Source organism: Sciurus carolinensis, chromosome 7 (genome assembly GCF_902686445.1).
Source record: "Sciurus carolinensis chromosome 7, mSciCar1.2, whole genome shotgun sequence".
Taxonomy (NCBI): domain Eukaryota; kingdom Metazoa; phylum Chordata; class Mammalia; order Rodentia; family Sciuridae; genus Sciurus; species Sciurus carolinensis.
Genome location: NC_062219.1, coordinates 136,600,724 through 136,627,843, shown reverse-complemented (window position 1 = coordinate 136,627,843; position 27,120 = coordinate 136,600,724). Strand labels below are relative to the sequence as shown.

General features: G+C 44.1%; 1 protein-coding gene across 2 annotated transcripts in view; it reads left to right on the top strand.

The window, feature by feature from the left end:
* The window catches only part of Lyrm4 (LYR motif containing 4), a 151,975-nt gene extending 126,063 nt beyond the window's left edge, over nt 1-25,912 (top strand). For both annotated transcript variants that reach the window (XR_007109447.1, XM_047558212.1), the window contains one exon: nt 25,500-25,912. Coding sequence is in view for 1 of the 2 variants with exons in the window: in XM_047558212.1 (XP_047414168.1) it covers nt 25,500-25,568 (69 nt within the window). In the remaining variant the exon portion in view is untranslated. The remainder of the gene's footprint in view (nt 1-25,499) is intronic.
* Nucleotides 25,913-27,120: the final 1,208 nt, after the last annotated feature.

Sequence of the window (27,120 nt, the reverse complement as noted above, 5' to 3'; positions counted from 1 at the left end):
TTTATATGGAGCAGACACTTTGAAGTCTTTCTCTGATTGCTTGAAAGACCGTTTAAAGACTTTAAAGTCTAACATGATTGTAGGGAGCAAAATTTCTGTGTTAAAGATCTAAATTCATTTCTAGCCTTTAAAACTATTCTTTAATATATCTAGTACTTGCTTCTATTTGCAATTCCAAATAACTCTTCCTTCCTGTGAGCTCTCCTGTGCGCTCCTTCCCTCAGTCAGAAAGCGTATCAGCATGCCTGGCACCGGGTTTCTTTTCTATTGGAGGAACAAACCCCATTCAAACCATAGCGATGACAACTAATCAGTGTGGTGATTCATTGGAGGTAACAAAAATCCTCTAAAATTGATTGTGGTCATTCATACACAACTGTGAATATGACAAAAACCATTGAATTGTATCCTCGAAACAGAAGAGACACCAGAAAGAGAAGACTTTCTGGGCAAAATCCTCTACAACAAGAAGGGAACAAAATCTACCCAGTCTTCCCACAGGCACTGTTTTTGGGTCGTGTGGCCTGCCATTTAAGAGATGCTATGGGACTCACCTGTATGTGCCACGTTCCTGGCCAACACATGGGACAGTTGAAATGGCAGTAATCTATTAAAATAGAAACCATTGAATGTTGTTGTACCAAGACATTATATAAACCCTCTATCATTTATATGAAGTTTCTCTTATCCCAGTCTGTACGTGAGTAAAGTGAGGATTCCTGGTTAGGTAGGTGATATACCATAGGTTTCAGAGCCAATGATTGACAAAGAAAGAATTGAAATCAGTTTTGTCTTTAGACAAAACTCAGGCTCTTAACTACTAGATTATCCTACCTTTCACCTTTCTCCACCCTAACCCAGCACAACTCTGGAAGGCAGCAGAAAACAGGGTAAGTTATGTTTCAGAAGAATATTGACTTTAAGAATGTGGAATAGAATTTCCATATGATCCAGCAATTCCATGTCTGGATATATGCCGCAGAAAATTGAAAACAGGAACACAAACATATTTGCACATCAACAATTATGGCAGCATTATTCACAGTAGCCAAAAAATGCCCATCAACAGATGCATGGTTTAACAAAATGTAGTTTATGCTCAATGGAATATTAATTAGCCTTTAAAAGGAAGGAAATTCTGTCCTGTCTGTAACAGACGAACCTAGAAGACACTATGCCAAGATAGTAAGCCAGTCACAAAAGGATAAAGACTGTGCGATTCCACTTAGGATAGACAAATAGAGTAGTCCAGCTCATGCAGAAAGAACGGTGGCTGCCGGGGACTGGGGCAGGGGAGAGCGGGCAGTAGTGCCTAAGGGGACAGTTTCAGGTGGGGAAGGTGATAACACTAGTGATGGCTGCACACCAATGTGAAGGTACTTAGTGACACTGAATGTACACTTAAAGGTGGTCACAAAAGTCGATTTTAGGTTGTGTTTTACTTTACGCACACATGAATAGTATTGTATTTCTTTCAAATTCTAGAGTTAGAAAACTTTTTTGAATGGATTCAACTGGAAAATGTAAAAGAAAATTCTTGTCTTTGAAGGAGACAAGGCCAAAGGCACGCAGAGTGAACCCCACCCAGGGAGCTAACTCTGTTACCATAAAAACCATACCTGGATTGAACCCGCACTGTTCACGCCCTAGGGAGTGCAGTCGGTGGGGGAAGGTGGGGGAAGGAGGTGCCAGAGCAGCGACGAGTTTTCTTAAATGGACATTTGCTTGTGGTTTCCCCTGTGTGTTGGTTTGCAATGGCTGAAACTTTGTAAAGTATATATGGAAAATTTTGAACATATACTGAAGTAGATAGAATAGTATGAACCCCGGGTGTCCATTGCCCACATTAACATTTATGTGCTCATGGCCACAAATTTTTTAAATTTATCATATATGTATGCATATATATGTTTGTGTATATATATTCACATTAATACATACATATACAAACACATACCTGTACCCTCTGATATTATTTTGAGGAAACTTCTACCATTTTAAATAAAATTATTTTACTACATATCTGGAAAGATGACAGTTCTTTTTTAACCCTAACTATAAAACCATTATCATAACTAACCAAGTACTTCCCTCATATCATCAAACCATCGACTACAAAGTTTACATTTTGAATTGTCTCACAAAAATAATTTTTTCAACTCTGTGTGAGTGTTTGAACTAGGATTCAAATAAGCTTCTGGGTATGTTTTTTAAATACCTTTAAAAGAAATCGATAGGTTCTATTCATATTTTTTTTCCTTGCTCTTCTTTTTCTTTGTAATTTGTTGGCTGAAGAAGTCAGTTCTTCCAGCTTTTGCTGATTTTATCTTTGTTTTGTCACTTCTGCTACATGAAACTTGAGAGCTGGGTCTTAACAAACCTGGTTCTTAACCTTGGCCAGACATTACACTCACCTGGAGAGCTTTTAAAATTCTGATGACTTGAAAAACAGCATGTTGCTTCTTAAGTAAGCGAAACATAGAATCAGTATATGACACCGCACTCCCGAAGAACTGAAAACAGGTGTTCACACCAAAAAAAACCTGTATGTAAATGTTCATAGCAGCACTGTTTACAATGACCCAAAGACAGAAACAACCCAGGTGCCCTTCAGCTGAGGAAAGGATAAACAAAATGTGGCGTATCCATACCACAGAGTAGTCAGTCCTAAGAGTATGAGTTACAGATGCAGGCTACAGCCTGGATGAATCTGGAAACGTTCTACCAAGCAAAAGAGGTCTGAGACAAAGGCCACATATTGGATGATTTCCTTTGCAGGAAATGCCCAGGATAGGAAAATCCATAGAGACAGAAAGTAGATTTGTGGTTATTATGTGTAGTTTACCATAATTGTTTAAAATTTATTTCCCAGGTCAGATAAATTATAATCTCTTAAGTGTGACCCAAGCACCAAAATATTCTACAAGGATTGCCAACATTTGGAATCCCTGGTGGAGTCTGAATTAGTCAGGACCTCTTCCAAGACTCCTTCACAGGAGCTCTGAATATGCTTTTAAGCCTGTGCCAGTCTGTTCACTTATTCTAGAGGAGAGCCACATCTTTTCAGCTCCTGTTGCATAGCAGACGCTCTCAGAAATCTGCCCAGTCATGCAAATGTTCTCTCTTTAAAGATGAAATTTTGCAAACCCTGAGAAGAAAATGATGGATCATCTTGCACTTCCCTAATTGTTTTTTAATAGGAGAGGAAAGGGTTCTCCTGTTTCTGAACTAAAGCTGTATTTAACAGTGCAGTGCCTAGTATCACCCATAAAATGACAGCACCAGACAAGAGGCCCTCGGGCTTCCCAGCACATGCCCATGTGCACGCATCCTGCCAAATACAGGCAACAGTTCTGTCCTGGCCACTTCACATAAAAACCAAGAAACAAGAGGCAAAGGAACCACCACTGACTCCTCAAGGGGAGAGTTGAACTTTGTCTAGTCATCTTTCTACTCCAGAATGGTTGGTGCTGCCAGCAATCCTGCAAAATCTCAGCAGAGCATGCTCCCCTGCCCTGGGAAGGGAATGCCATTTCCTTAGCAAGACTCTTCCCTTGAGTATGGGTCAGGCTGCAGTTGCTGCCAGCTTTGCAGCTTTGGCAGAGTTGCAAATAGGTTAAAAATGGAAGGAAGTTCTTCCACCAACTTTCTTTTTATGGCCAAATCCAGATAAACTGGGCAAGTGGCTTGCTGCTCCCCATGGAGCTTCACAAGAGGTACTCCCCTTATGTGATCCAGAAGATGGATGGCTTGTAATTTTATTTGCTCAGTGTTACTCCATAAATATCCCAGACTCCCAATTCTGAAAGCATCTGGGACTGGGATGAGCCTCTTCAAGTTAAACTTGGAAATCAGATTGCCTTCTTTCACTCCCAGGCTTCAGAGCCCAGCCTAAGGAACCAGAGGGCTCTTCTCTTTGAGTAACAGGAGCTTTCCACTTAGGATGCTTATTATCTGAAAAGAATAGAAGACACTCTTCTGAAAGAGCATCTGAAAGTGTGTTGTGAAAACAAGTCACAGATTTAGAAGTCAGAAGCCCTGGAAAAGAATAATCTCAGCTCCATAATTCATTTACCAATTGTGCAAATGTAGATAGTACTAAATTATGCTGATTCTGTTTCTTATCTATAAGGTATATATGAATATAATATATTGCATAGGGTAGGTATAAAAGTTGTGAAAAACAAAGCAAAGCATCTAAGCCTAGTACATGTCCCCAATATATATTACATCCCTAAATATGGTTGCTGTGTACGTCAAACAGGTGGTCCTTAAACTTAATCCCAGGCTCTTGGGGAGGTTAAGGATAGGGTGACTTTTTTTCCTTCTACATTTTCAGGGTATGTCCTGAACGCCACAAGGAATTGGGTACAATCATGGGAACTCTCTGTGGCTTGAACTAATAAATTTTGATCTATCAATTGAGGATCCGTGATGGCTTGAATATAAAGGTATCAGGTAGAAGCTATAAAGCTAAGGAGTACACTGATTACCTCTCAATTATATTTGCCTCCTGCTTATTCTTTTCACAAAATATACTTTTCATGCCTTAAATATTATTCTACAATATCATTTTTAACAATTTCATAGTAAGGGTGTTTTAATGGTTACATAGTAAGAGAGAGCAATGGGCAACTCTGTGGTAGTTTATTTGAAAATCTAATAAAAAAAATTAACCTAGAAAGTGCTGAGTTTGAAAATAGGTCAATTATCACAGAAGAGAATGAACTATCTCCTGTTACCTAGTTTTTTTGGATTCCCACCCCGCCCCCCTTTTTTTTTCCAGGGCCAAGGACCAAACTTAGGACCTCATACATGCTAGGCAAGTGCTTTGCCAGTGAGCTAAATCCTCAACCCCTGAACTATCTCCTGCTTTAAACTTTTAAATACTTTCACTTGGCCAAGTCTTGATTAATTCCAGAAATGGTTACTGGTTGTAAATATATTTTTTTTTATAAAATAAATAAATATGTATGTGTGTGTGTGTGTGTGTGTGTGTGTATATATATATTATATATATATATATATTATTTTTTTTTAGTTTATAGGTGAATACAATTCCTTTTTTTTTTTTTATTCATTTTTATGTGGTACTGAGGGTCAAACCCAGTGCCCACACATGCTAGGCAAGCACTCTGCCACTGAGCCACAACACCAGCTCCTGGTTGTAAATATTTTATAGACCAGTCTTTTAAAAATATATTCTTAAGATGTGTGTGTGAATTTAATTTATTCACGCATATTCAAATCCTCTGTCATTGCTCTTGCTTCATGTGCTAGCTTTGTCAGTTTTTGAAAGAGTAACATCAGAGTTCCTCACTAGAGTTCCACCTTTATCAATTTCTCCTCTTATTTCCAGTAGTTTAGGCTTTATGTGTTGCTTAATGACAAGGACACATCTGTGAACTGCATCATTAAGTGGTCTTCGTCATGGTGTGAACATCAGGGTCACTTTTGTCTGAGGTGTTTTGTGTTATTTTGTTACCTGGCCAAGTTAGTTCATTCATGTTTTGTTTAATGGCTAATGGAGTTGATTTCACTCCTCCATCTTGTTCTATTTATTTTAGTTTGTTTTCTCTTTCCCTTTCTTATTTTAATTGACTTTGACAAGTAACTATTCCCCCACACACATATCCCACTCCCTCTCTCATACTAGTTTTGAAATTCTGTTCTACCTTTCATACCTTAATGATTGTCTTCTGTAGTCTGATGCTTATAATTGAAAGCATGCATTTTTTACTTTTATTTGTAAAAGGTTACCTATTTTCCCCATCAATACCTCCTGTTTTATATATTTCGTAAGTAGCTTATCATTTTCTATTTGTTTCTTTCTGAGTTCAAGTGCTCTTATTATCCCGTCTGCCTCTCAGGAGTTTTGGTTTATAAACATCTGGTTGGTTGTTTCTTTCCTTTGGCTCCTAGATTCCCTTAGGTATGTTGATATTTTCCTTTGTCATCACCCTCTGCTCAGGTCTGGCTGTTAGCTGCAGTTCTGTAGTTGACCAAGGACCAGTGGGAGAGCAGTGGCAGCAGTGCTAGTCTCCCTATTCCCAGGTCCCCTTGAACAATCCCAGCCTTGGAAGCAGGCAGTGGTGGCCTTGTTCTCCAGTCCCTTCTTGGTTGGTAGATCTCACTTAGGAGAGGCCAGTGTTGGCTAGAATCCCCATACTGGTCTCCAGGCCTTGCATGGGCCTCAAGGAAGATGGACAGCTCTGTGAACTCTCCCTGCAGCACCCGCTTCCAAGCCCAAACCTTCCCACACCAGCTGCTACACCTGCCTCAGAGAAGTAGAGATGAGATTTGGGAATGTGAAGGGAGGCACCTTCCCAGAATCCCTCACTTCAGTAATTCTTAATAGATTTTAAATTTAATTAGGTTTTGTAGTCAGTGCTAGGAACCTAATCCACGTTTACATCATAATCTGTAAGAAAAGCATATTCCAAATACTTAACCAAGTGAGAAATAAAGACCTTTCTGTCTGACAGCTTCCTTCCCACCACATCCCTAACCCACTTTCTCTGCGGTGCTCAATCTCTCCGACCTGGCCTGTGGGGGCTGCTTTGTGATCTCACTTCTCTCTTCAGTGCGGCTGGTAGAGGAAGGTTGGTCCCAGAGCTACAGTTTTACGTTCCCTACAGTAAGATGTGTTACATTTTTAAAAATCATTGTTTTCGACAAAACCATAAGGTAAGGGATGGCAAACTGAATAAATGGCTCCTAAAGATGTCCTCGTCATGATCCCTGGACCCTGTGAATGTTACCTTTTAAAAAAAGAAGAACTTTGCAGATTGAGGTCAAGTTAAGGATCCTGAGGTAGATGGTTAAGCCTGGGTTATCCAGATGGGCCCTCCCTGTAATCACAGGCGTGCTTAAGAGGAAGCAGAGGGGGATTTGACTACAGAGGCGAAGGCGATGTCACAACAGAAGCAGAGCGTGGAGTGATGTGCTTTGAACATGGAGGAAGGGTCACAAACCAGGGCATACAGACCTTCACTAGGACCTGGAAAAGGCAAGGAAACAGATTCTCCCTAGAACCTCAGAAGGAGCCAGTCCTGCCAGTCAATACCTTGACTTCTGTCCAGTGAAACAGATCTTTGACTACTGGCCTCCAGAACTACAAGAGAACAAATTTCCATTATTTTAAGCCACCCATGTTGAGGAAATTTGTTAGAGCAACAACAGGAAATAATACACAAGAATAATCTTTGAAGAACTGGGGGTTGCCTTAGGGAAGCCTGTGAGTCAGATGCCATTATCACCTGTGCCCCCAGGCCCCAACAAGGAATGTGGTAGATAGCCCTAAGACCACACCACATGTGTACGCAGTGACCCTTGATGTCCTGGCAGCATGCCTCAGGAGTGGGCAGGGTTGTGGCTGTTTGCCACCTGGTCTCTCAGAGATGGTGCTCGCATGGAAGGCATCTTTGTAAGTGATGGAGACGTGTCCTTTGTTGGGATTGAGGGGGCATTTCGAGCAAGCTCGCATGTGAGCAGAGGTTCTGGGGAAGCAAAATCAAACCTTCCTTGTGCTCTGCACAAGAGTCCCCAGGCCTCTTCTCTGGAGCATCTACTCCCACCATGATGCTGGCAGCTTCACCTTATCACGTAGGTGAGATGGGTCCTCCCTCAAAGCATGCAAGGAAGGGAGGGTCGAGGGAAACCCGAAGAGGGCAGAAAGAGGGCCCAGAAGACAAGTTCCCAGGCGGTTGCAGAGAAGGAAGAGGGGAAGACGGCGCAAGCTCCACATCCACTTACTGTGACTGTCGGTTTGTTCAAAGTGGCTCTGAGATCGTCAGATAACAATTTCTCTCCCTGACAAAATAAAAGTTAAAGGTGACTCCTTTTTATCTGCTGTCCAACAGCCAGGTGACCTTGTCATTTTGACTTTCCTCTCATAGGAAGTGTGCTCAGCCACAGTCAAACCTGACAGCTTCATTTAGCATTAGTGATTGCTGAGCTGGAGAAGCGACTTGCATCTACGAGGCCATGGGGTGTTCTTATTTTGCAACTCTCTGACACCCTCACTTTCAGTTATGGGCAGGGGGACACCCAATGATTAAAGTTCTACTTCCAGGATATAAATGTAATCACTGCAGTTCTCTGTGCATTGACAGGTTCTACAAAATATTTCTTTGTAGGCAGCAAGAAACCTACATTTGGATTTCTACTTAATTTTTGTTATTCCAAGAGGAGCAATTTTATTTTATAGAGGATCAACAACTTTTAAGACACTATTTTCCATTGCATCCCCAGATTCTTCCTCACCAGGGGTTGATAGTGTTCCACCAAAAAATTTAAAAGGCTGGTATAAATGTCAGTTTCCTAGTTTTAATGTTGTGCTGTACTTCTGAAGAATGCAACCATTGTAGGAAATAGGGTGAAGGGTACAGGGGCCCTCTCCCTACTACTTTTTGCAACCTCATATGAATGTATATTTATTTCAAAAGCAAAGGTTAAAAAATAATGTATATTTTGCTATACACTTTAAAACCTAAAAGTAAATAAAATTTTTAAAAGTTTAACAAGATGGTATATATCAGCACTATTCATTAGAAATGTAAAACAGGCTATAAAAGCAAGCCAGTTGTATGATCTTAAGTGGTCTAGTAGCCATATTTTTAAAAGAAGCAAGAAAATTTAATTCTAATCAACATGTAATCAGTACAAGAAATATTAGATATTTTATACTCTTCTCACTAAGTCTTTGAAATCCCCTGTTTATTTTATACTAACAGAGCATTTCAGTTTGGATTAATCACACTTCAAGCAGAATCACCATGTGTCCCATAGAGTAGTACAAGTATAGGCCTGGGCACTATAATTGCAAAATGTTTTAAGGTCCTTTTTAACATCTTTATTGAGATTCGTTCACTTGAAGTGTATTACTCAGTTCTTTTTAGTATATTCAGAGTTGTGCAATCTTGTCAGAATCAGTCTTTTTTCTTTTCTTTTTTTTTTACCAGGGATTGAACCCAAGGGCACTTAACCACTGATCCACATCCCCAGCCCTTTTTATTTTTTGAGACGGGGTCTCACTAGGGTCTCGCTAAGTTGCTGAGACTGGCTTCAAACCTGTGATCCTCTTTGCTCAGCCTCCAGAGCCCATGGGAGTACAGGTGTACACCACCATGCCCAGCTCACCCTTAAAACATTCCCAGCAACTCAAAAAGAAATTCTGTACCCATCCACAGTCAATCCATGTGGTCTCCCACTCGCCCAACCACTAATCTACATTATGGATTTGCCCTTTTTTTGAAAGATGAAACCACTGGAAATAGAGGAAGGGTACATGGGTGCCAAAACAGTGCCAAGCTTCTTTCACTTAGCATGATGTCATCAAGGTTCATCCCGTGGCATGTGTACAGACTTCATTTCTTCGTATGACTGAATAGTATTCCATTGCGTGGCTATGTCACCTCTACCATACCCCTGAGAAGCCCATGTAGAAATGTGGGGAAATGTAATATTCAGATCCTGGGTCAGTAACACCAAACAGCCCGTGCTGGTCAGCAGAAATGGTTTTAGTTGATGAAAAATGAAGTTGACTTGAGGTGATTGGGTTGTGGTTTATTTTTTTTTTTAACTTAGCACAACTTTTTTAAAAACTATGCCACATTCCAAATTAACCAAATTTGGTATAAAGACTAAAGAATTTAAATGAAGTCAGAGATTTGCTTCAAGTCAAAGAAATAAACTATTAGCCCTGTGAAGTTGGAGAAATAAATTTACCTCTTAAACACTTGATCTCTAACTGTAGATAAGAGATGACCGGGATGATACTGTTGTGCGTACCTTCAAAGATCAGATGAGCCAGCACAGCGTGTGAATGCTACATAGACTTCCAAGCACTGGACAGATGTTAGTTATTACTATAATTATTACCGAAGGATGAAGTCGTAGTCTTAATAAAATGACTGTAGGGGCTGGGACTGTAGCTCAGTGGTAGAGTGCATGCCTCGCATGTTCAATCCTCAGCACCACATAAAAATAAATAAAGATGTGTCCATCTACAAGTAAAAAATATTTTTAAAACTGACTATGGTATGATTTCATTGAAGCAAATGGCATTGAACAAAAGGTCTGGTCACAGGCCCTTTTCAAAATCAGCAGCAGCAAAAAGTTGAGTGGCGCAGTAGATCAGCTTGCTCTTGCTCTCCCCTTGGCAGTTAAAGATGAGCATATTTAAAGGGACAACCCATCTACTTAAGAGAAAAACCATTATTTGCAAATTGGCCCTTCCACTGTGGCCTCTACCCAGCTGGGCTGAGGGAGATGGCTGGGGAGCAGGGCCACGGAGGCTGCCGGGACTGCCTCCTCCCTGAGGAAGACAAGGGGCCGCCACCACAGGCCCCAGACCACTTGCCCTGGCTCTCCAGTACTCAGCAAGGCTGGCCTAGGCACCGTGTCTGCAGCCTGTCATGCCCTGGGCGAGTGGAAGCAGGACCTGGCCAGGAGAGTCGCGTGTCCCTCACTGCTGCAGAACCCTGGCAGAGGGTCCACCTTGGCTTGTGGTTCTGAGGCCTGGTTCTTTCCTTCATCAGTTGCCATACTCCTTGAATGCCAGTTCCCTGAGCAGGTTGTGTGGGGACTTGTTATTTCACCACCACAGGCAGCACCTACCCTGTGGCAGGTCCCCGCAGGTCCCCGCAATCTGTGCTTCGGCCACACTGTGGAGCACAGTGGAGGGAGCACCAGCGGGCTAGGAGTAGAAACATGCTGACACTCTGTGTGGGGGTCTGTTCTTCTCCCCGGGTGCTTCATTGGAAGGTGGGTCAGTGAGAGCTCCTGGGACAGAGCTAAGGCTAAGGCTGCAGAGCCCTCTGGATTCCCCAAGTCCTAGGCCATGCCCAGGGACCCAGGGGGTGAGCTCCTCAGAGAGAAGGCTTCCCTCAGCCCAGAGCTGAGGACTGCCCAAGAGTGCCACAGCCGACCCCCGACCCAGGAAAGAGAAGGCCTGCTTTCTGTCTCAGACCTCTCTACTTGGCATTTTGGGCTCCCTCTCCTCCTCCTCCCTCATCCAGAATAACTTCCCAGAGCATAATACAGGCATTCCGTTGACTATTCTGCATTTTCCAACTTTATTTCCCCTAAAAAGAAATAATAAGTGTAGTGATCAGCAGCCTGTCACTGCAAACCATGGGTACCTTTTCAGAAATAACCCAAACTCCATCTCCAAAGCCCCTGCCCAGTGGGTGATGTGTAAAATAGTGAGCCACCCACAGGACAGAAGCATGACCCACTCAGAAGCTGGCCACATCGGAACAGGGTCCCCACTGAGCTAGATGGACAGGCATCTGGGAGGAGGGCAGAGGGCGGTAAGGGAAGGGATTCTGGGGAGTAGCTGTTTAGTATGGAAGTAATTCAGTATTTTAACATATCTGTTACTGATAGCCTTGTTCTGTCCCCTGACCAAGGGTCTTCTTCCCCAAAACATGTCTGATAGTCCCTAAGAGTGCTTACACATACACCTGCCCCTGAACTTTGGGGGTCCTGTGGAAGCATTCAGGGGAGGCTTTGCAGGAGGTGAGTCACATTAGCCAAGGACCATCCATTGCGTGCCCATTGCATGCTGCCCTTGATGGCATCCAGTGTCCCACCTCTGCACTGTGCACAACCATCTCTACGGGCTTCCTGGAGCAGAGGTGTTGCCTTGTAGCTGTGCTGGAAGGGAACGTGTGTGCAGGACTGGGGTCCAGACGAGCATGCTTCGTAGTGCTCCCTGGAAACCCTGGCAGGGTTCGAGATGGTGTTTTTCTCTCAGTACCATTTTAGTGCAGTCTTCTCCTGACTGCTGGAGGGAAGGTCAGAAGGGAGCCCAGTTAATCAGGTGTGTTGGTCCATGTGTGACCCCAGTATTGTTTAAGGTGTAATATCTTTCTCACAAGTCTCCTAAGCACTGGAGAAGTGAGAGAGTGTTGCTGAGCACCTGTTTTAAAGTCCCCAAAGACTTTGCAGCAGCTCCTTGTGGGACTGTGAGCTAAAGAATACATTGCGGCTGTTGGAAAGAAGGAAATGGACCTGTGTTTCTGACAGGGAAGGCTGCTCAGGGTGCTGGGCATGAGAAAGGGCAAGTTGTGGAAGACTGTGTGGACTGCCTTTCTTGTTTGTTTGCTGGCTCTCACCATGTCTTACATGTGCCTGCCTGACGTCAGCCAGTGAGGACAGAGGGCAGGGCAGCTGCCACCAGTCATGGCATCTAGTCAGGAGCAGTTGTATATGGGACTGTCCAAGAGAAACTTCTGGAAATTAAGAGGGATGAGCACAGTCAGAAAAGGGGATACTCATTGACTTTCATGGGGACTTTGTTTCATTCTTAACAACTACAGAAAGCACCAAACTCACCCTGGGCAGTGTTTAAAAGAGATCAAGTAAATCGGCACTTTTCACAAACCTAAATTTTAAAAATGTGTAAGTGGAACTTCTGGATCCTACTCTGGAAGATTTTTTTCACCATCGAATGTCACTTCTTTAGGGCAGTAAACTAGGTTTCTGCTGTTTTTGGAGCTCCCGAAATTGTGAGTCTATTACAGTGATGGTACCTTGAGTAATCCTGCCCTCAAATCTGGAAGGCCACAGAGTTAAGAGATTGTAGAGTAACACAAAGCATTGTGGGTGATGAGGCTGTGTACTCCCTGTAACCAAGCAGTTGCTGTCAGTCACCACCTCATGGGGTGACAAAGCAAAACCAGCTGAAACACAGACCATCCTCAAGTCTCCAGAAATGAACTGTCCAGGGTGGTAGAGAAGCTAACCTAGCGTTTGTATTGTTCTCAAAGTGTTTTTCTGAGCTTGCTCTCAGTTATATTTGTTTAAAGCAGCTGTTAAAATCACAGCTAGTTGGCCTTGAGAAAAGGTGTCCCTTGAAGGAATAAGATAGCAAGAGGCAGCCTAGTTGTTCCAGATTGTCAACCATATTCCCCAGAGGAGAGGACAGACATGCTACCAGGAGCTTGCTCACCTGGGCACACATCCCAGCCCAAGCATTTGCATCACTCTGACACTAATTATAGTGGGGTCAGAACTCTGGCCTTGCTGCTGTGCTGTTGGTGGCCTGAGGCACTGAGTTCAGAGGCTGACGTACTGCTGAGTGCAGGAGTGTGACCTCTGGTGGGATGTCTCTGGCACTTTGCCTGGTCTCTGTTGTCATCGTGCTGGGGAAGCACTAGGCTTTACTCTGACATGATGCTCAGGTCCTGAGTTCTGCCCAGTGCCCCCGGGGGCCAGGTGACTGGCCACATGGGGCACCTGCAGTTTGGATGCTTTCATCTCACAGAGTCTAAGTTACATGTGCTGCCATGTGGCTCCAAGGGACTCCTGGTTGACACTGTCTGTGTCCATTGTCCCCATGTGCCCAGCTCTGCCCTGCCTCAGCCGAGATGGGGAAGTATGCTGGGAGACCAAGTGCCTGCATCTATTTTTTCAGTCTCCCACGCTGAGCAGGGGTCTAGACCAGCAGATAAAAACATCCACAGGCACCCTCTTCTCTGAAGAGCACATGTATGTATGTATGGAAGACAGGGAGGTGTTATCCCCTGCCCCTCTGCTAACAGTGAGCGAGGCGATAGCATCTCCTAGCAGCTCCATAAGGTGTGAAGGCTGTACCCTTCTCCAGCTCCTTTAGTTATCCATGGCCCCTCCTAAGCATTTGGCCCAAATCTCCTTAGATCAGCATGTCTTATCATTTCTTCATTCAGGAATGTCAATCAGGACAAGAGAGTAACGATTTCTCCTGGGCCTCCTGCCCAGGAGATTACCCCATGACCTCCCTAATGAGAAACTTCACAGTGGGGCCTTGGCTAGGCCTGTCCTGAAAAGCTGACCCTGTGATTCTGGCGCATGGACTTTGTTGGGCACCTCTGCCTTTGCATATGTGTCCATTGAAAGTGGGCTCATTGCTGAGGAGGGAACAGTAGATTTGTTGGGATGGGAACCCCCACCAACTACCCTTGGCTTCAGGCACCTTAGAGGCCACCGTTCTCTGAGATTTGTTAAAACTGGTTTAATTTTATTTACTGTAATGGCCTAGAATGCAAAAGAGACCATCAAATGCATGAGAGGCTTATTTTTTTTAACTGAACTTCAGTCTTGCAGAAAAGCAACATGACCCAGAAAGCTGACAACAGTGGGTAAGAGGACAACTGAATAATTCCCCAGCCAAACCAAAACACTTGAGTCAAAGAGTTCTCTGTTAACAATCATGGTGGAACAGTTGGTATAAACAGGGTGTATAGTCATGCTAATGACGGTATGTACTTTGCATCTGGATTTTCTCTTATCCCTAACAAATAAGGATGAAACATTAACTGTGACATTGGGAAATGGGAAAAGATATAAATTTGTTCATTACTCCGTCAGCAACACAGGCGTAAGAAGTGGATTCTCTCCACCTCTTGCCACATAAAGAATATTCAGTATCTTAGTCAGGTTCAGTGGTAAACACTGGTAATCCCAGCTACTCTAAAGACTAAGGCAGGAAGATAGCAAATTTGAGGCCAACCTGGGCAACTTAGACCTTCCCTCTCTAAGAGATAATAATGTTAATAATGTGTTTCATCCTTGCTTGTCGGGACAAGAAAGAAACCAGATGCAAGAGTGCATCACCTCGTTAGCATGACCATATACCCTCCCTGTTTACACCAGCTGTCCCAGAGTGATTATTAATAGAGATCCCTTTCACTTTCAAGTGTTCTGGTTTGGCTGAGAAATTATGGTTTTTGTTTTCTTGTTTTTTTAAGAGGGAGCTGGGGATGTAGCTAGGGGCAGAACACTTGCCAAGTGTGTGTGAGGCCCTACATTTGATCCCTAGTACCAAAAGAAAGGAATATCCAGAATCTCAAATCAAGACTTACAGGTAGAATGCAGATGGAGTATGTTTGGGGAGAGGAAACATGAGAGACATACACACCCACACAAACACACTCCCTGGGTTCTTTGAAATGGACTTTAATTGGTGGTTGAATTTTCAAGGATCCACTTTTTTTTTTTTTTTTTGGTACCAGGGATTAAACCCAGGGGCACTTAACCACTGAGCCACATCCCCAGTCCTTTTTATATTTTATTTGAGACAGGGTCTCACTGAGTTACTTAAGACTTCACTAAATTGCTAAGGCTGGCTTTGAACTTGTGATCCTCCTATTTTAGCCTCCCAAGCAGCTGGGATTATAGTTGTGCACCACTGTGCCCACTGACACGTTTTGTTTTTTTTTTTTTTTTTAACTTAATAACCTATTTTTATTCTATTTGTCTTTTCTTTCTTTTTTTTTATTGTAAACAAATGGGATACATGTTGTTTCTCTGTACATGGCGTAAAGGCATACCATTTGTGTAATCATAAATTTACATAGGGTAATGTTGTTTGATTCATTCTGTTATTTTTTTCCCTTCCCCCCCACCCCTCCCACCCCTCTTTTCCCTCTATACAGTCCTTCATTCCTCCATTCTTGCCCCCCTCCCTAACCCTAACACTAACCCCTCCCACCCCCCATTATGTGTCATCATCCACTTATTAGCAATATCATTCGTCCTTTGGTTTTTTGAGATTGGCTTATCTCACTTAGCATGATATTCTCCAATTTCATCCATTTGCCTGTAAATGCCATAATTTTATCATTCTTTATGGCTGAGTAATATTCCATTGTATATATACCACAGTTTCTTTATCCATTCATCAATTGAAGGACATCTAGGTTGGTTCCACAATCTGGCTATTGTGAACTGAGCAGCTATGAACATTGATGTGGCTGTATCTCTGTAGTATGCTGATTTTAAGTCCTTTGGGTATAGGCCAAGGAGTGGGATAGCTGGGTCAAATGGTGGTTCCATTCCAAGTTTTCTAAGGAGTCTCCACACTGCTTTCCAGAGTGGCTGCACTAATTTGCAACCCCACCAGCAATGTATGAGTGTACCTTTCTCCCCACATCCTCGCCAACACCTGTTGTTGCTTGTATTCTTGATATTCGCCATTCTAATTGGAGTGAGATGGAATCTTAGGGTGGTTTTGATTTGCATTTCTCTTATTACTAGAGATGTTGAACATTTTTCCATATTTTTGTTGATTGCTTGTACATCTTCTTCTGTGAAGTGTCCATTCATTTCCTTAGCCCATTTGTCGATTGGATTATTTGCATTCTTGGTGTAGAGTTTTTTGAGTTCTTTATAGATTCTGGAGATTAGCGCTCTATCTGAAGTATGATTGGCAAAGATTTTCTCCCACTCTGCAGGCTCTTTCTTCGCATTGCTGATAGTTTCCTTTGCTGAGAGAAAGCTTTTTAGTTTGAATCTATCCCAGTTGTTGATTCTTGCTTTTATTTCTTGTGCTATGGGAGTTCTGTTGAGGAAGTCTGGTCCTAAGCCGACATGTTGAAGCTCTGGACCTACTTTTTCTTCTATAAGATGCAAGGTCTCTGGTCTGATTCTGAGGTCCTTAATCCATTTTGAGTTTAGTTTCGTGTCAAGGATCCACTTTGATCAAGCATTTTTTTGTTGTTGTTGCATAAAATGACAGAATTAAAACTAATAACCTTATTATAGGTCAACATTTTGAAAAACAAGGCTATTAGATTCTAGGAGGGAAAATGGTCATGTGACCTGAGCTATTTTTAAAGGAGCAACATGTGATCCATATTCATCTTTGTGTTTCAGAACACCTCCTTGTTGCTAGACAGAAAAGACTGAGAAAATTGTGTATGATTCTATTTATCCCTCTTTCACTTTGCTGCTGTAGAAAAATTATGGAAAGTATAAAGTGTAGTTTAAAATGATGATGTGAAAACAAGCTAAACAAGTTTTGTAGCTGGTGACTTGACAAGGCTGTGATGGTGACTCCACAATGCGACCTCACCAGAGGGAGTTGCTGCGTGCATTGCAGACAGCTGGAGAAGCTTCTGACATGGTCATCAACCAGAGGAGTGACATAGGTGCTGTGCTCACCTTCCACCACGCAGGCAAATGGGAGCAGGTGACTTGGCATGTGCCATCTAACAAGAGGCCACAAGCTGGAATCCCACTATAAAAGATTCATATTTTTAAGAAGTCATATCAGTGACTCAGAGGTTTTTGTTTTGCTTTTTCTTCCAAAGTCCCTATCAAGTGTAGCTGTCCTGAGAAAGTGCGATACTTAAAGTATGCTTCTGAAACTGAGTGTTATCAGAAGGCCACTTAGAAGCACAGGACAAATACAGTGCATCTTCTTGGAGAATCAGGGTTACTTATTGACTTGGGAAACATTTTTCTATTAAACAAAGTACATAGAGAGCAGAATACACTACGTAAGAATCAATAGGAGACTTCAAAAAAATGTTCTAGGTATCAGTCTCTTTAAGCTTAAAGCCCCAGGAGGATGATTTTGTGTATTAACTACTTCTGCATAACAAGGTGCAGTTTGAAATCCTCTCCTAGTCTGTTAATTTCTCTTGCCTTGGGCCAAGACCACATTGTTTTAATTATACCTCAAAAGTGCTGTAAGAGTCTCCTTTTTAAATTTTTCTTTCTTATCTTTGACTTTTATTCATTCGAATAAGCTTTAAAGTCATTTGTCAACTATTTCAGAAAATCCTATTTTTTTTATTTATTTATATTGTGCTAAAGATACCTTAAAGATTGTGGTGTAGCTCAGTGATAGAGTCCTTACCCATCATGCACAAGGACCAGGTCCAGGTCCATTGCCAGCACAGATTAATTTGCAGAAATTGATCTTTATTTCCTGTAATTCAGTCTTTTTCTGAACATGGTATATCTCTCACTTCATTAAAATTTTCAATTTCAAAGTTTTCTAGCTTCTTCCTGATCACAGATATTTCTTATTAAGATTATCTCCAGGTGTGTTTTTTGTTGCTGTGAGCTTTGCTGCTTTTCTTGTTATATGTCCAGTGTGATTCACTGAGATGCTGTCTCCTAATGGGTGACATGGAAAGGTATGCCCATCAGAGAAGTATATGCTTTCCAAAAATGGAAATTAAAGCAGAGCAAGGCAGTTACAATTTGCCTGTATAACACTGTAAATTAATACTACTAATAATAATACCTTCTTTATAAAGTTATTGTGGGGCTAAAAGAAATATTTAAATTAGTCAAGCACTTAGAAATGTACCTGGTAAACAGTAAATGCCATTAAACGTCATTTTTATCATCATGAATAGTTATGATGCCAGAAGCAGTATTCAGCACTGTCCCCAACTGGCCAGGAAGCATCCGCTGCCTGCTTGGTTTCACCAGCCTCCAAGAGGAAAGGGAGCGGTGACAATCCACCTGGTGCCTTTGCCAGCAAAGCCCAAAGTCCTCCTCTCTCTAATAGATTCCCAGTGTCAGTGCAGCTCCTCTGCTGGGACCCGCTGGGAGCCTCACGACCCCTGCCTGAACAGCAGGCAGAGCCCCCAGAGCAGTCTTCCCTCGAGTCCAGCTCCGAAAGCTCACGTTCAAAACTAGGTGTGGTCTCAGTCATCGCGACATGGTCTCTCCACAATGGAGGTTTCATTATGACAGAATATAGCTCTCAAGAGCTGTAGTGTGAGGAGCCTTTGAGAGTCTTAAGGTCTGCTCTGGAACCCCATGATACGCATCTCGACAGAAACAGCCACACACAATGCCGTGCACATAAATAACATTTAATGAGCCCTTGCTATATGCCTGGCATTGTTCTTACTTAATCCTCCCGCAGCGTTAAGACATTTCACATACTTGGGCCCCTGTAGCTCGGGAGGTTGGTAAATTTTCTCCGTGTCTAGTGTCTCTTTTGATTTTTGTAGCCACCCTGTGAAATGAGCAGAAAGCAGCAGAGGCAAGATCAGGATCCCAGCCCTGCGTCCATTCCCCTCCTAGACCTCCCCACCACCCGCTCCCCTGCTGATCAGCCCAGCTCCTCTGACTCTCCTCTCAGAGATGTATAGAACAGGTGACTGACATGTTGCTTCAGAGAACTTGGCAATGGAGACCTGAAACACTAGGCTCAATTTTTTCTTTTTTCTTGAATTCTTTTCCTTCCTCCGCAGCAGGTTCTTTGTCTAATGAGTCTCAGAGTTCATAATGTTTGGAGGCCATCAAGGCATCCCGTCTACTTATGGTTGAAAATCTGTGTACTTTTCTAATGGACTCTAATGCCAACTCCTAAAGTTTATAGAATGAAAGTACAATCAGCTTTAATGACCAATTTATGCACGGTAATAGGCTGATGTGGCCATATAAGTCAATTTGGGGTTCTGGAGGGACCTGTAAATTGAAGCTGTTAATTGCTCTTCCTCACTTCCATTGACCAGACCCTCTCACCTGCAGCTCCGAAGCAGTGAAGCAACTACTCTGTCATTAGCACTGCAGCATTGATCCCAGCTGGCCTCCTGATGTGTGCTGACACATTTTACAGGCCAAATAAATGCAACAGAACTGTTACACAAACATTTATGGCCTCAACTCTTGTAGCATTCATTGAGATAACTTTTTACTTTTTCCTCCCTGTGTGAACTAAATGTTTCCCTTACCTCTCTGTAATTGCTCTTGGTTAATCCCATAGAGCCCTGGATTATGGGCTTAAACTCTGTGCTCAGCCAGTTTTAAATCATTTGGTTCTGTTTATCAGTCAGTGAGCATTCTTGCAGTAAATGGTCCTATTGCTATTTTTATTGACTTGCATTCTTCGGTTTCCACCAGGCATTGACCACCAAAGCACTCTGCAATCACCTATAGCCTGGGTTTTAGAATGAGTGGGCAGAGAGCCTAATAACAACCATGGCACTCATGATACTGATACTTTTAGTTATTGAGTATAGTCAGACATCACTTAACAATAGGGTATGCATGTCCTGAGAAATGCATCAGTAGCCAACACTGTCACTGTGGGAACATAGTAGGATATATTTACACAAACTCAGACAGCTGCAATTTTGTTAGGTGATAAAAATCTGTTGGACCCATCATCTTATGTGCAACCCATTGTTGGCTAAAACATCATTATGTAGTGCATGACTCTTTACTGTGTACCTTCTCTGTGCAGAACACTGTCCTAAACTATGCTGTGAAGCCAGCTTAAGCCAGTAATGTGTCCCCTCCCCTCCTCTTCCCCTCAGTCACTGATGCTCATGCAGGGAACTGAGGCAGGCTCAGTGCAGGGCAGTCAGAGCCATGTGAGCACCATGCGAGTAGTCCTGTGTGTGCAGAGTGGTCCAGGGAGGAAAGAGCCCTTCTGCAGAGGGGACCAGCTCAACCACTGGCTCAAAGGGTGGGTGAATTTTGTTGCTTTTGTGGGTTTTTTTTTTCCCCATTTTATTTTATTTTTCTGCAAAGTCCATAAAATTCCTGTATCTGGGTGGATATTTTAAGGGCAGGTACATAAATCAGTGGTAGAACACTCACCTTAGCATTGTGAGGCCCTAGCTTCTATCCCCAACATCACAAAAATAAATAAATACATACATACATACATACATAAATAAAATGGGTTTTTAAAAATCAAATTCCTACTTCAGTCAGGGTGGACTTTGAATTTGGTTTGTTGTGATTTCAAGTTTCCTACAACTTGACTCCTTGGATCGTCCCCCTGTCCTTTGTTCTGAAGGATTTTTTTGGAGGCCCATGGACCTGGGTCGCTCCCACACACACAGTGCGTCTTGCAGGAGTGCATCTCCCACAGAGGCCCTGTCCTCTGGGTGGCGGACGGTGAGAAGTAAATGTCAGGTTCACTAACATAGTGGGGGCTTTGCTGGGAGCACAGCAGAGCCACATAGTGGGAGAGTCCTGTGCTCCCTCTCTAGCCAATGCTCAGAGGGTTGCCATTAGCACGCCCAGGTCCACCCGGCATGTTGTGTGGGGACAGACATGTCTGTTCTGTCACAGGGCACATGTGCTGCTGAAGCCTTCAGTCGGGCCACCAGAGGGAGCATCCGTGGGACAAACTAGCGAAACTCTTTGGCAAGAAGTTCTGCAATGTCCATTAGGAACCCTAAAATTTTCAGATCCGTTTACCCAGTAATTCCACTTCTAGAAACCTTTTCTATGAAAAAAAATATATATGAGTGGTAATCCTAGCACTTAGTGGAAACAATGTGTTTATACAAGAATGATTAAATAAATTATGATGCATCTTTACAACAAAATGTACAGTTATTGAAAATATCCTTTCAGAGAAGTTAATAACATAAGGATCATAATGTGAAGTTAAGTAGAAAAAACTAGTGATGATATAATTACAAATTTAAATATTTCTATGTTTGCATACACATACACATTTTAAACTTATATGCAAATTTAACAGTCTAGGCAGAAGAATACCCAAGTATTCATATCCACATCCCATAAAGCAATTAAGTATTACAGAGAAAAAGAATAAGTTCTTCATAGAGTCCTTATGTAGTTTTTTTGAACTTTCAAAATATCAGTGCTGTCTGCTAATGGCACCTCCCAGGTGATAAAGACATAGTTTCCATTTATCACAGGAAACAACAAACCTCTTTCTTGGCAATGACCTTTATCTTCATTAGTTATATGCTCTAAAATTAAAATTCACATTGTGCATTCAAATCAATCAGGAGTTGGTTTAGCTGTGTGTAACAAGAAACCCAAATAATGTAGCTTTAAAAGATAAGGGTTTATTTCTTTTCTCATATACAAGCAAGCTGGCATTTAGGTATCAAGAGCTCTAGCATGGTGGCTTCATGGTCATCAAGAATCCAGGCACCTCCTTTCTGTCCCCCATTCTCAAGAGTGTGACTCCCATATCAAACTTACCTCACCAAGCTATATGGCTGCTGGTATTCCAGCCATCTGGTTCATATTCCAAGGAGAAAGGAGGCGGGGAGGGGGCAGTGTTTTGATTATGTGTGTGTACCATATCCTCCATTCATGAAGTCATCTGACACCCCATTGTCCCTTCTAGCTGCAAGGGAAGCTAGGCACCGTAGACTTCTAGACTTACACATTGACCCCAAATAAGGAAAAGGAGAGATGGGTACAAGGTAGCCCACAACCACCTAGTGTGATCATCTCCAGTGTTAATCGTATAGCTCATGGTTCTTGCTGTGACTGCACCTGTGCTACAGTGAGGTGTACTTTGTCATAAAGACATCAGCATCGTTCGGGGAACTGGCAGAGGAGCGCCATTTTGGAAAAAGCATTGGACAGAGATCAGAAGGTATGGGGTTCAAATCTTTGTTCCTCCAGGCTCTGATTCCACTGGCCCTCCATTCCTCACCAAAAAAAATGAGGACAGTAATACTTGCAGCATCTGCCCTGTGGGTCTTGATCTTGCTGTGATTGATCCCCCTTTTGTACTTCACTTTTCTCTGGCCAGCTCTTTCTACACTGCTGCCCCTTCCTCAGTTCACACTTCATCCTCTCTCACCTCCTTTCTTGCTGACTCTGAACAGGGCCCCTGCTCTGGCCTCTTTGCCTCCAAGAGTCACATAGTATTCTTAGTTCCAGATTTACCCAAAAGGCCCAGTCTGAAGTCTCATCTAAATTCAAGGCAAACTCTTGACTTTGAGCCCCAGTAAAAGTCAAAAGCAAGTTACACATATCCAATATACAGTGTCACAGAGTAAATGTTCCCATTGCAAAAGGGAGGAGCAGGGGCATAAAAAGAAGGGATGGGCCCAAAGCAAGACTGAAGCCAGCCGGGCAAACAGGTCCTGTTACTCCATGTACAGCAGCGGGGACACGTGGTAGCAAGATGTTCTCTCCAAAGGCCTTGCCAGTCAGTGCGTGCTAGCCTGGCACACTCAGCCAGCAGCTTTTCTCTACGGACAGTGCGTTACTGGCATCTCTTAATTTCTGGGGTTTCCATTCCAACTTTGGCTTCACCTTCACATCTCCATGCCTTGCCCTCTCGGGGGAAGCCCGAAAGGGTTCCAGTCCTGCTACTCGTCGCCTCGTCTCCCAGGCCTTCCTTTGAAATCTGGTGGACACCTCCATGACCCCGTAACACCAGGATCCTGTGTTCCTGCAAAACCAGCACCACGTGGCTGACACCAAGGTCTGTCACCAGCTCACACAGCAGGTGGGCACCAGGGCAGCTTCCGAGGCACAACTTCTTAGACTCTTGTGTTCCACCATTTAACCTCCACATGTTCCTATGTGAACACAGGAGTTTTGGGGGCACACCGTGTCTCCAGACCGTAATGGTCTCTTTTGGTCTCTGCCCTCTGCCCTCCCCCACCCCGTTCCAGAGCTCTGAAGGCATCGGTGCTTCCCCGCCAGCTGCCCTCAGGGGGCCTTTCCCTCTCCCTCAGCTGACTCACACCTTCTCAGTTCCAGCAGCTCTGTACCCCCATCTGCCGCACTCCAGATGGAAGGGCAGCATCCCATTTCTTGCCTTCCTCCCCCCACCCCACACTGCACTTGTACAGGCAGGAATCACACTTCAGGCTGCCCTCCAGGCTTGCTGGGCTTCGTCCAGCAAACACCCGCTGTGTGCTGAAGGAGAGCGCCCTCGCCCTGGAAGAGAAGGCCCTGCCTCTCTGTCCATCTTTGCTGCACAGCCACTTGCTGTCCTGGGCTCAGATTCCTTCTCTCGCACACACTTGGTGGTCTGCCAGGACTGCGGGGCCCAGCCCACAGATTGCCCAGTTCATCACCGCTGCCTTTGAGGGGCTCCCAAGCAGGTGGGGCGGGGCAGTGGGAAAGAAAGACAGACGTGAACTTGAGCAAATCTCATATTGGCAGTATGTGTGGGCCACACATGGTCCAGGTGAACGTCCTCCCCTCCATGTCTGCAATGACTGTCCCTTGACCAGATTCCCACCAGCTGCTCAGGGACCTTATGCCATGGAGTCACCACACTGGCTCAAAGACTCACCATGGAGGCAGTGTACGGCTCAATCTCACATCTTTCTCCTGGTATCTGTCAATTTTTTTGAGCACCCAAGGACTGTTGGAGCAACAACAGACTACAAAGATCCCCTGGGAGTACTCAGGCCTCTGAATTTACAGATGAGGATGCTGAGACAAGGAGGAATGTCACCCAGCAGGTGGCAGGGTCACTGTAGCCCCATTGTCCAGATTCTTTTGCTGGGGGTTCTTTCTGAGGCTCCACCCTTTGTGTCAATGTGCCAGAAGTGGAAGATGAGGATCGCGCTGGGTCATTCAGAGACCACATGCTGTAATTGGATGCGTCCAACATGGACCCTGGAGACGTGCACAATGCCTTCAGCCCCAGAAGCTGAGAGCTGGAAGGAGCTCAGCTGGTTCAAACCTGTCTGGCATATAAATTCCTTCCCAATCCTTGCTGCTCCTCACGGGAACAGAATTTACGGCTTCTTGAGGCAGCCCATTCCCTTTTTTTTTTTAAAAACCCAGTGGGGGATTGAGCACAGGGCTTTGTGCATGCTAGGGAAGCACTCTACAGCTGAGCTATGTACCTGGAAGGCCTTGAACTTGTGATCCTCCTGCCTGAAATTACAGGTGTGTGCCACCACCAGCAGATTTGCATGCCAGGCCAGCACCTGCGCACTAAGCTGCACCCCAGTCTTCTGTTTCCATTCTGTCCTAGAACAACTCTTAGTTCTTCCATATGCCATCTCATAGACTGTGCCTGCTGCTGGAGCTTCAACACTTGGAAAACTCAGCCAAGCACATCCTGATGGCTCCCTTCTGTGGGGAGTAGCACAGAGGAGTCTTGATTCTGACCCCTGGTACCTCTGGGTGGCAGCTCTGGCCTTTGGGAGTTTTCTCTCACTTGTTTTTTAAAGAGCAGTTACTCACCCCAGATTGTCCATAGGGAAGGGCCCCTACTCTGAAATCCAGACAGATTTCCTAATTCTCCCTTTCTTCACCAGTTCTACTTATTCCTAAAAAAAAAAAAAAAAAGAAGAAGAAAGAAAGAAAGAAAAAAAAGCATCACTCAGGAACTACCTTTAGAGAAAAATTGTGACAAAGACCCTTTGTTCTGGGGGAAGGACAGGTCATAGCCCTGGGTTACGGCTGGGCATCCATCAGAGATGGTGGGAGCCTTTATCTAACAGAGATACTTAATTGAAAAGGACACTTAAAATAGAGGCAGGAAAGGCGGTAGGCAGGAGGCGTGTGAACACAGACTGCCCTCTACCCACCAGGGTGGACAGCTAAGTGTTTGCATTTCCCGTAATGCAACACGCTCTCTACCCCTGCATAGACGAAACACAACACATGTCAGCTTCATGCTGAAAGCCTTTCTGGTGGAAGAGACAGTCCTAAAGGGAGGACGTTCCATCGGGTGGGGGATCCTGTATGCACACGTGCAAGGCTCTGCCTCCAGCCAGCGACCAGGGAGGCTGGTGGATGGCCTCACCTGACTGGCCCTGGTGGCCTTTCAGGGGAAAAAAAAAGAATGCCTGTGTGAGTCTCGGTTCTCACAGGGAGGGATGTGGGAGGTGGATGGTGCAAGGAACTAGAGACACTTCTGGTGATTAGCTTTGCCCCACAAAGCAGTTTCCACAAGGGAACAGCCCTGCCATTTAATGCAGAGGCAAATAAATTTGCATTTAAATGTTATAGATGGCTTTTTCCACGGTTCTTGACCTGTGTTTTTTCTTTGCCTTCAGGTTCATATTGGCCAACTCTATTCAACTGACAAGCTTGTAATTGAGAATCAAGAGAAGCCAAGGACCTAGGGAGCAGGGAACCAGCCACCAACGGGGCCGTGGACCACCTTCAGCATCCATTCTGTGTGCAGGCTGGACCTCCCAACGCCAGCTGAAAATAGCCTCTCGCTTTGCCTGCCCAGTAGGAGCTGACAAACTGAGCCACGTTTCCATTCTGTTACAGCCTCAGTAGGAAAGATGGCTGTGCCTTCTCGGTTCAAGTGTTGGCATGAAGGGTGGAGGTTGCTCAGAATAATGCTGTGTGTTACTGTCTCCTCTCCATCGCACCCATCTTGTAGTTCATCGCCATTTGTAAAGAACATTTACAGACTTGTTTTTCTTGGTCCTTGAAATAAACCAGTGTCTCCCTTTTCTTTCGTGCCAAATAACCCCATTATGGTAACGCATATCACTTCCTGCTGAGGCAAGGCCTGAAGAAGTGGAGACCATGGCAGGGTCCCTCCTTGAGCTGAAAACTCCTCTGCGTGGGAACTGGGGTGTAGGTCAGGGGGTGAGGAACAGGATGCATCCTGCAGTTTACACCTGGGCCCAGTGCAATAACAATGGCTGTCTCGGGCGTGTGGATACACACCCAGAGATGGAGTTCTTTGCAGCCCAGCCACTCCGGAGTGTGGTGTGGGGATTGGCAGCAAACCCTTCCCCGCCCCTTGTGCATCAGAATCTTCCCTCTGACTGTCCCCAGTGTGGTGCCTGCACCCTGAGTGGAGTCTGGGAATTGCTGCTTACAGAATGGGGCCCAGCTGTGGGTGACCATCAGAATCGACAGGAGAAATGGAGTGTTGTTAATTAAACAGACAAATCTCTCAGCACTTCCCTCCCAACAGATCCTGATTTGGTAAATGAGAGGTCAGACACAGTTCATACATATTCTTGAAGTTCAATCAGTTTGAGGGACCACTGCTCTTTGAATATGTTACAGGTAGTGAAGATTATCATTTGTACACCTTTATTCTGGAAAAGACATTCTTTCCAAACATCTGGAAGAAGTGTATTAAATAACTTCCTTGACTTTGGCGGAGCTTATGCAGGGCCCAAACCCTGTCAGAGTGATTTCTCATTCCCCTTTGTGTACAGTGTTAAGTGGCTTCAGGATTTGTGCGTCACCGTTTGAACATGCTCATATAAATATTGCAGTTCCTACTAGAGCTGTACTGGGGTCACCCTTATTTAATTCTCAGTCATGAGTCAAGCACGAGCAGTTCTAGGCCCACACCCTGTCCCCCTCGTCACCCTCACTTTAGAAGTTACATGTGCCATGGCATCCATAAGGCGTAGATTTTATTTTGATGTATTCAAAATAGATGAAGCATTACCCATCCTATATGGCAATGCAACTTTTTCAGGACACAGTCTTGTGTGCCTGTGAGACTAATGAAGATCACAGCAGGTCCCGGATCTGTCACTCTCTGAACAGTTCACTCCTGCGAGTTGCAGTGGAGTGGACCCGCAGTGTTGGAATAGCTGGGGGTGACTGCAGGTGACGTGGGAATGTGATCTCCCCGTTAGCTGACCGTCATGGACCACGGACACCTACATGTGGTCCTCCACTCTGCATCTATAA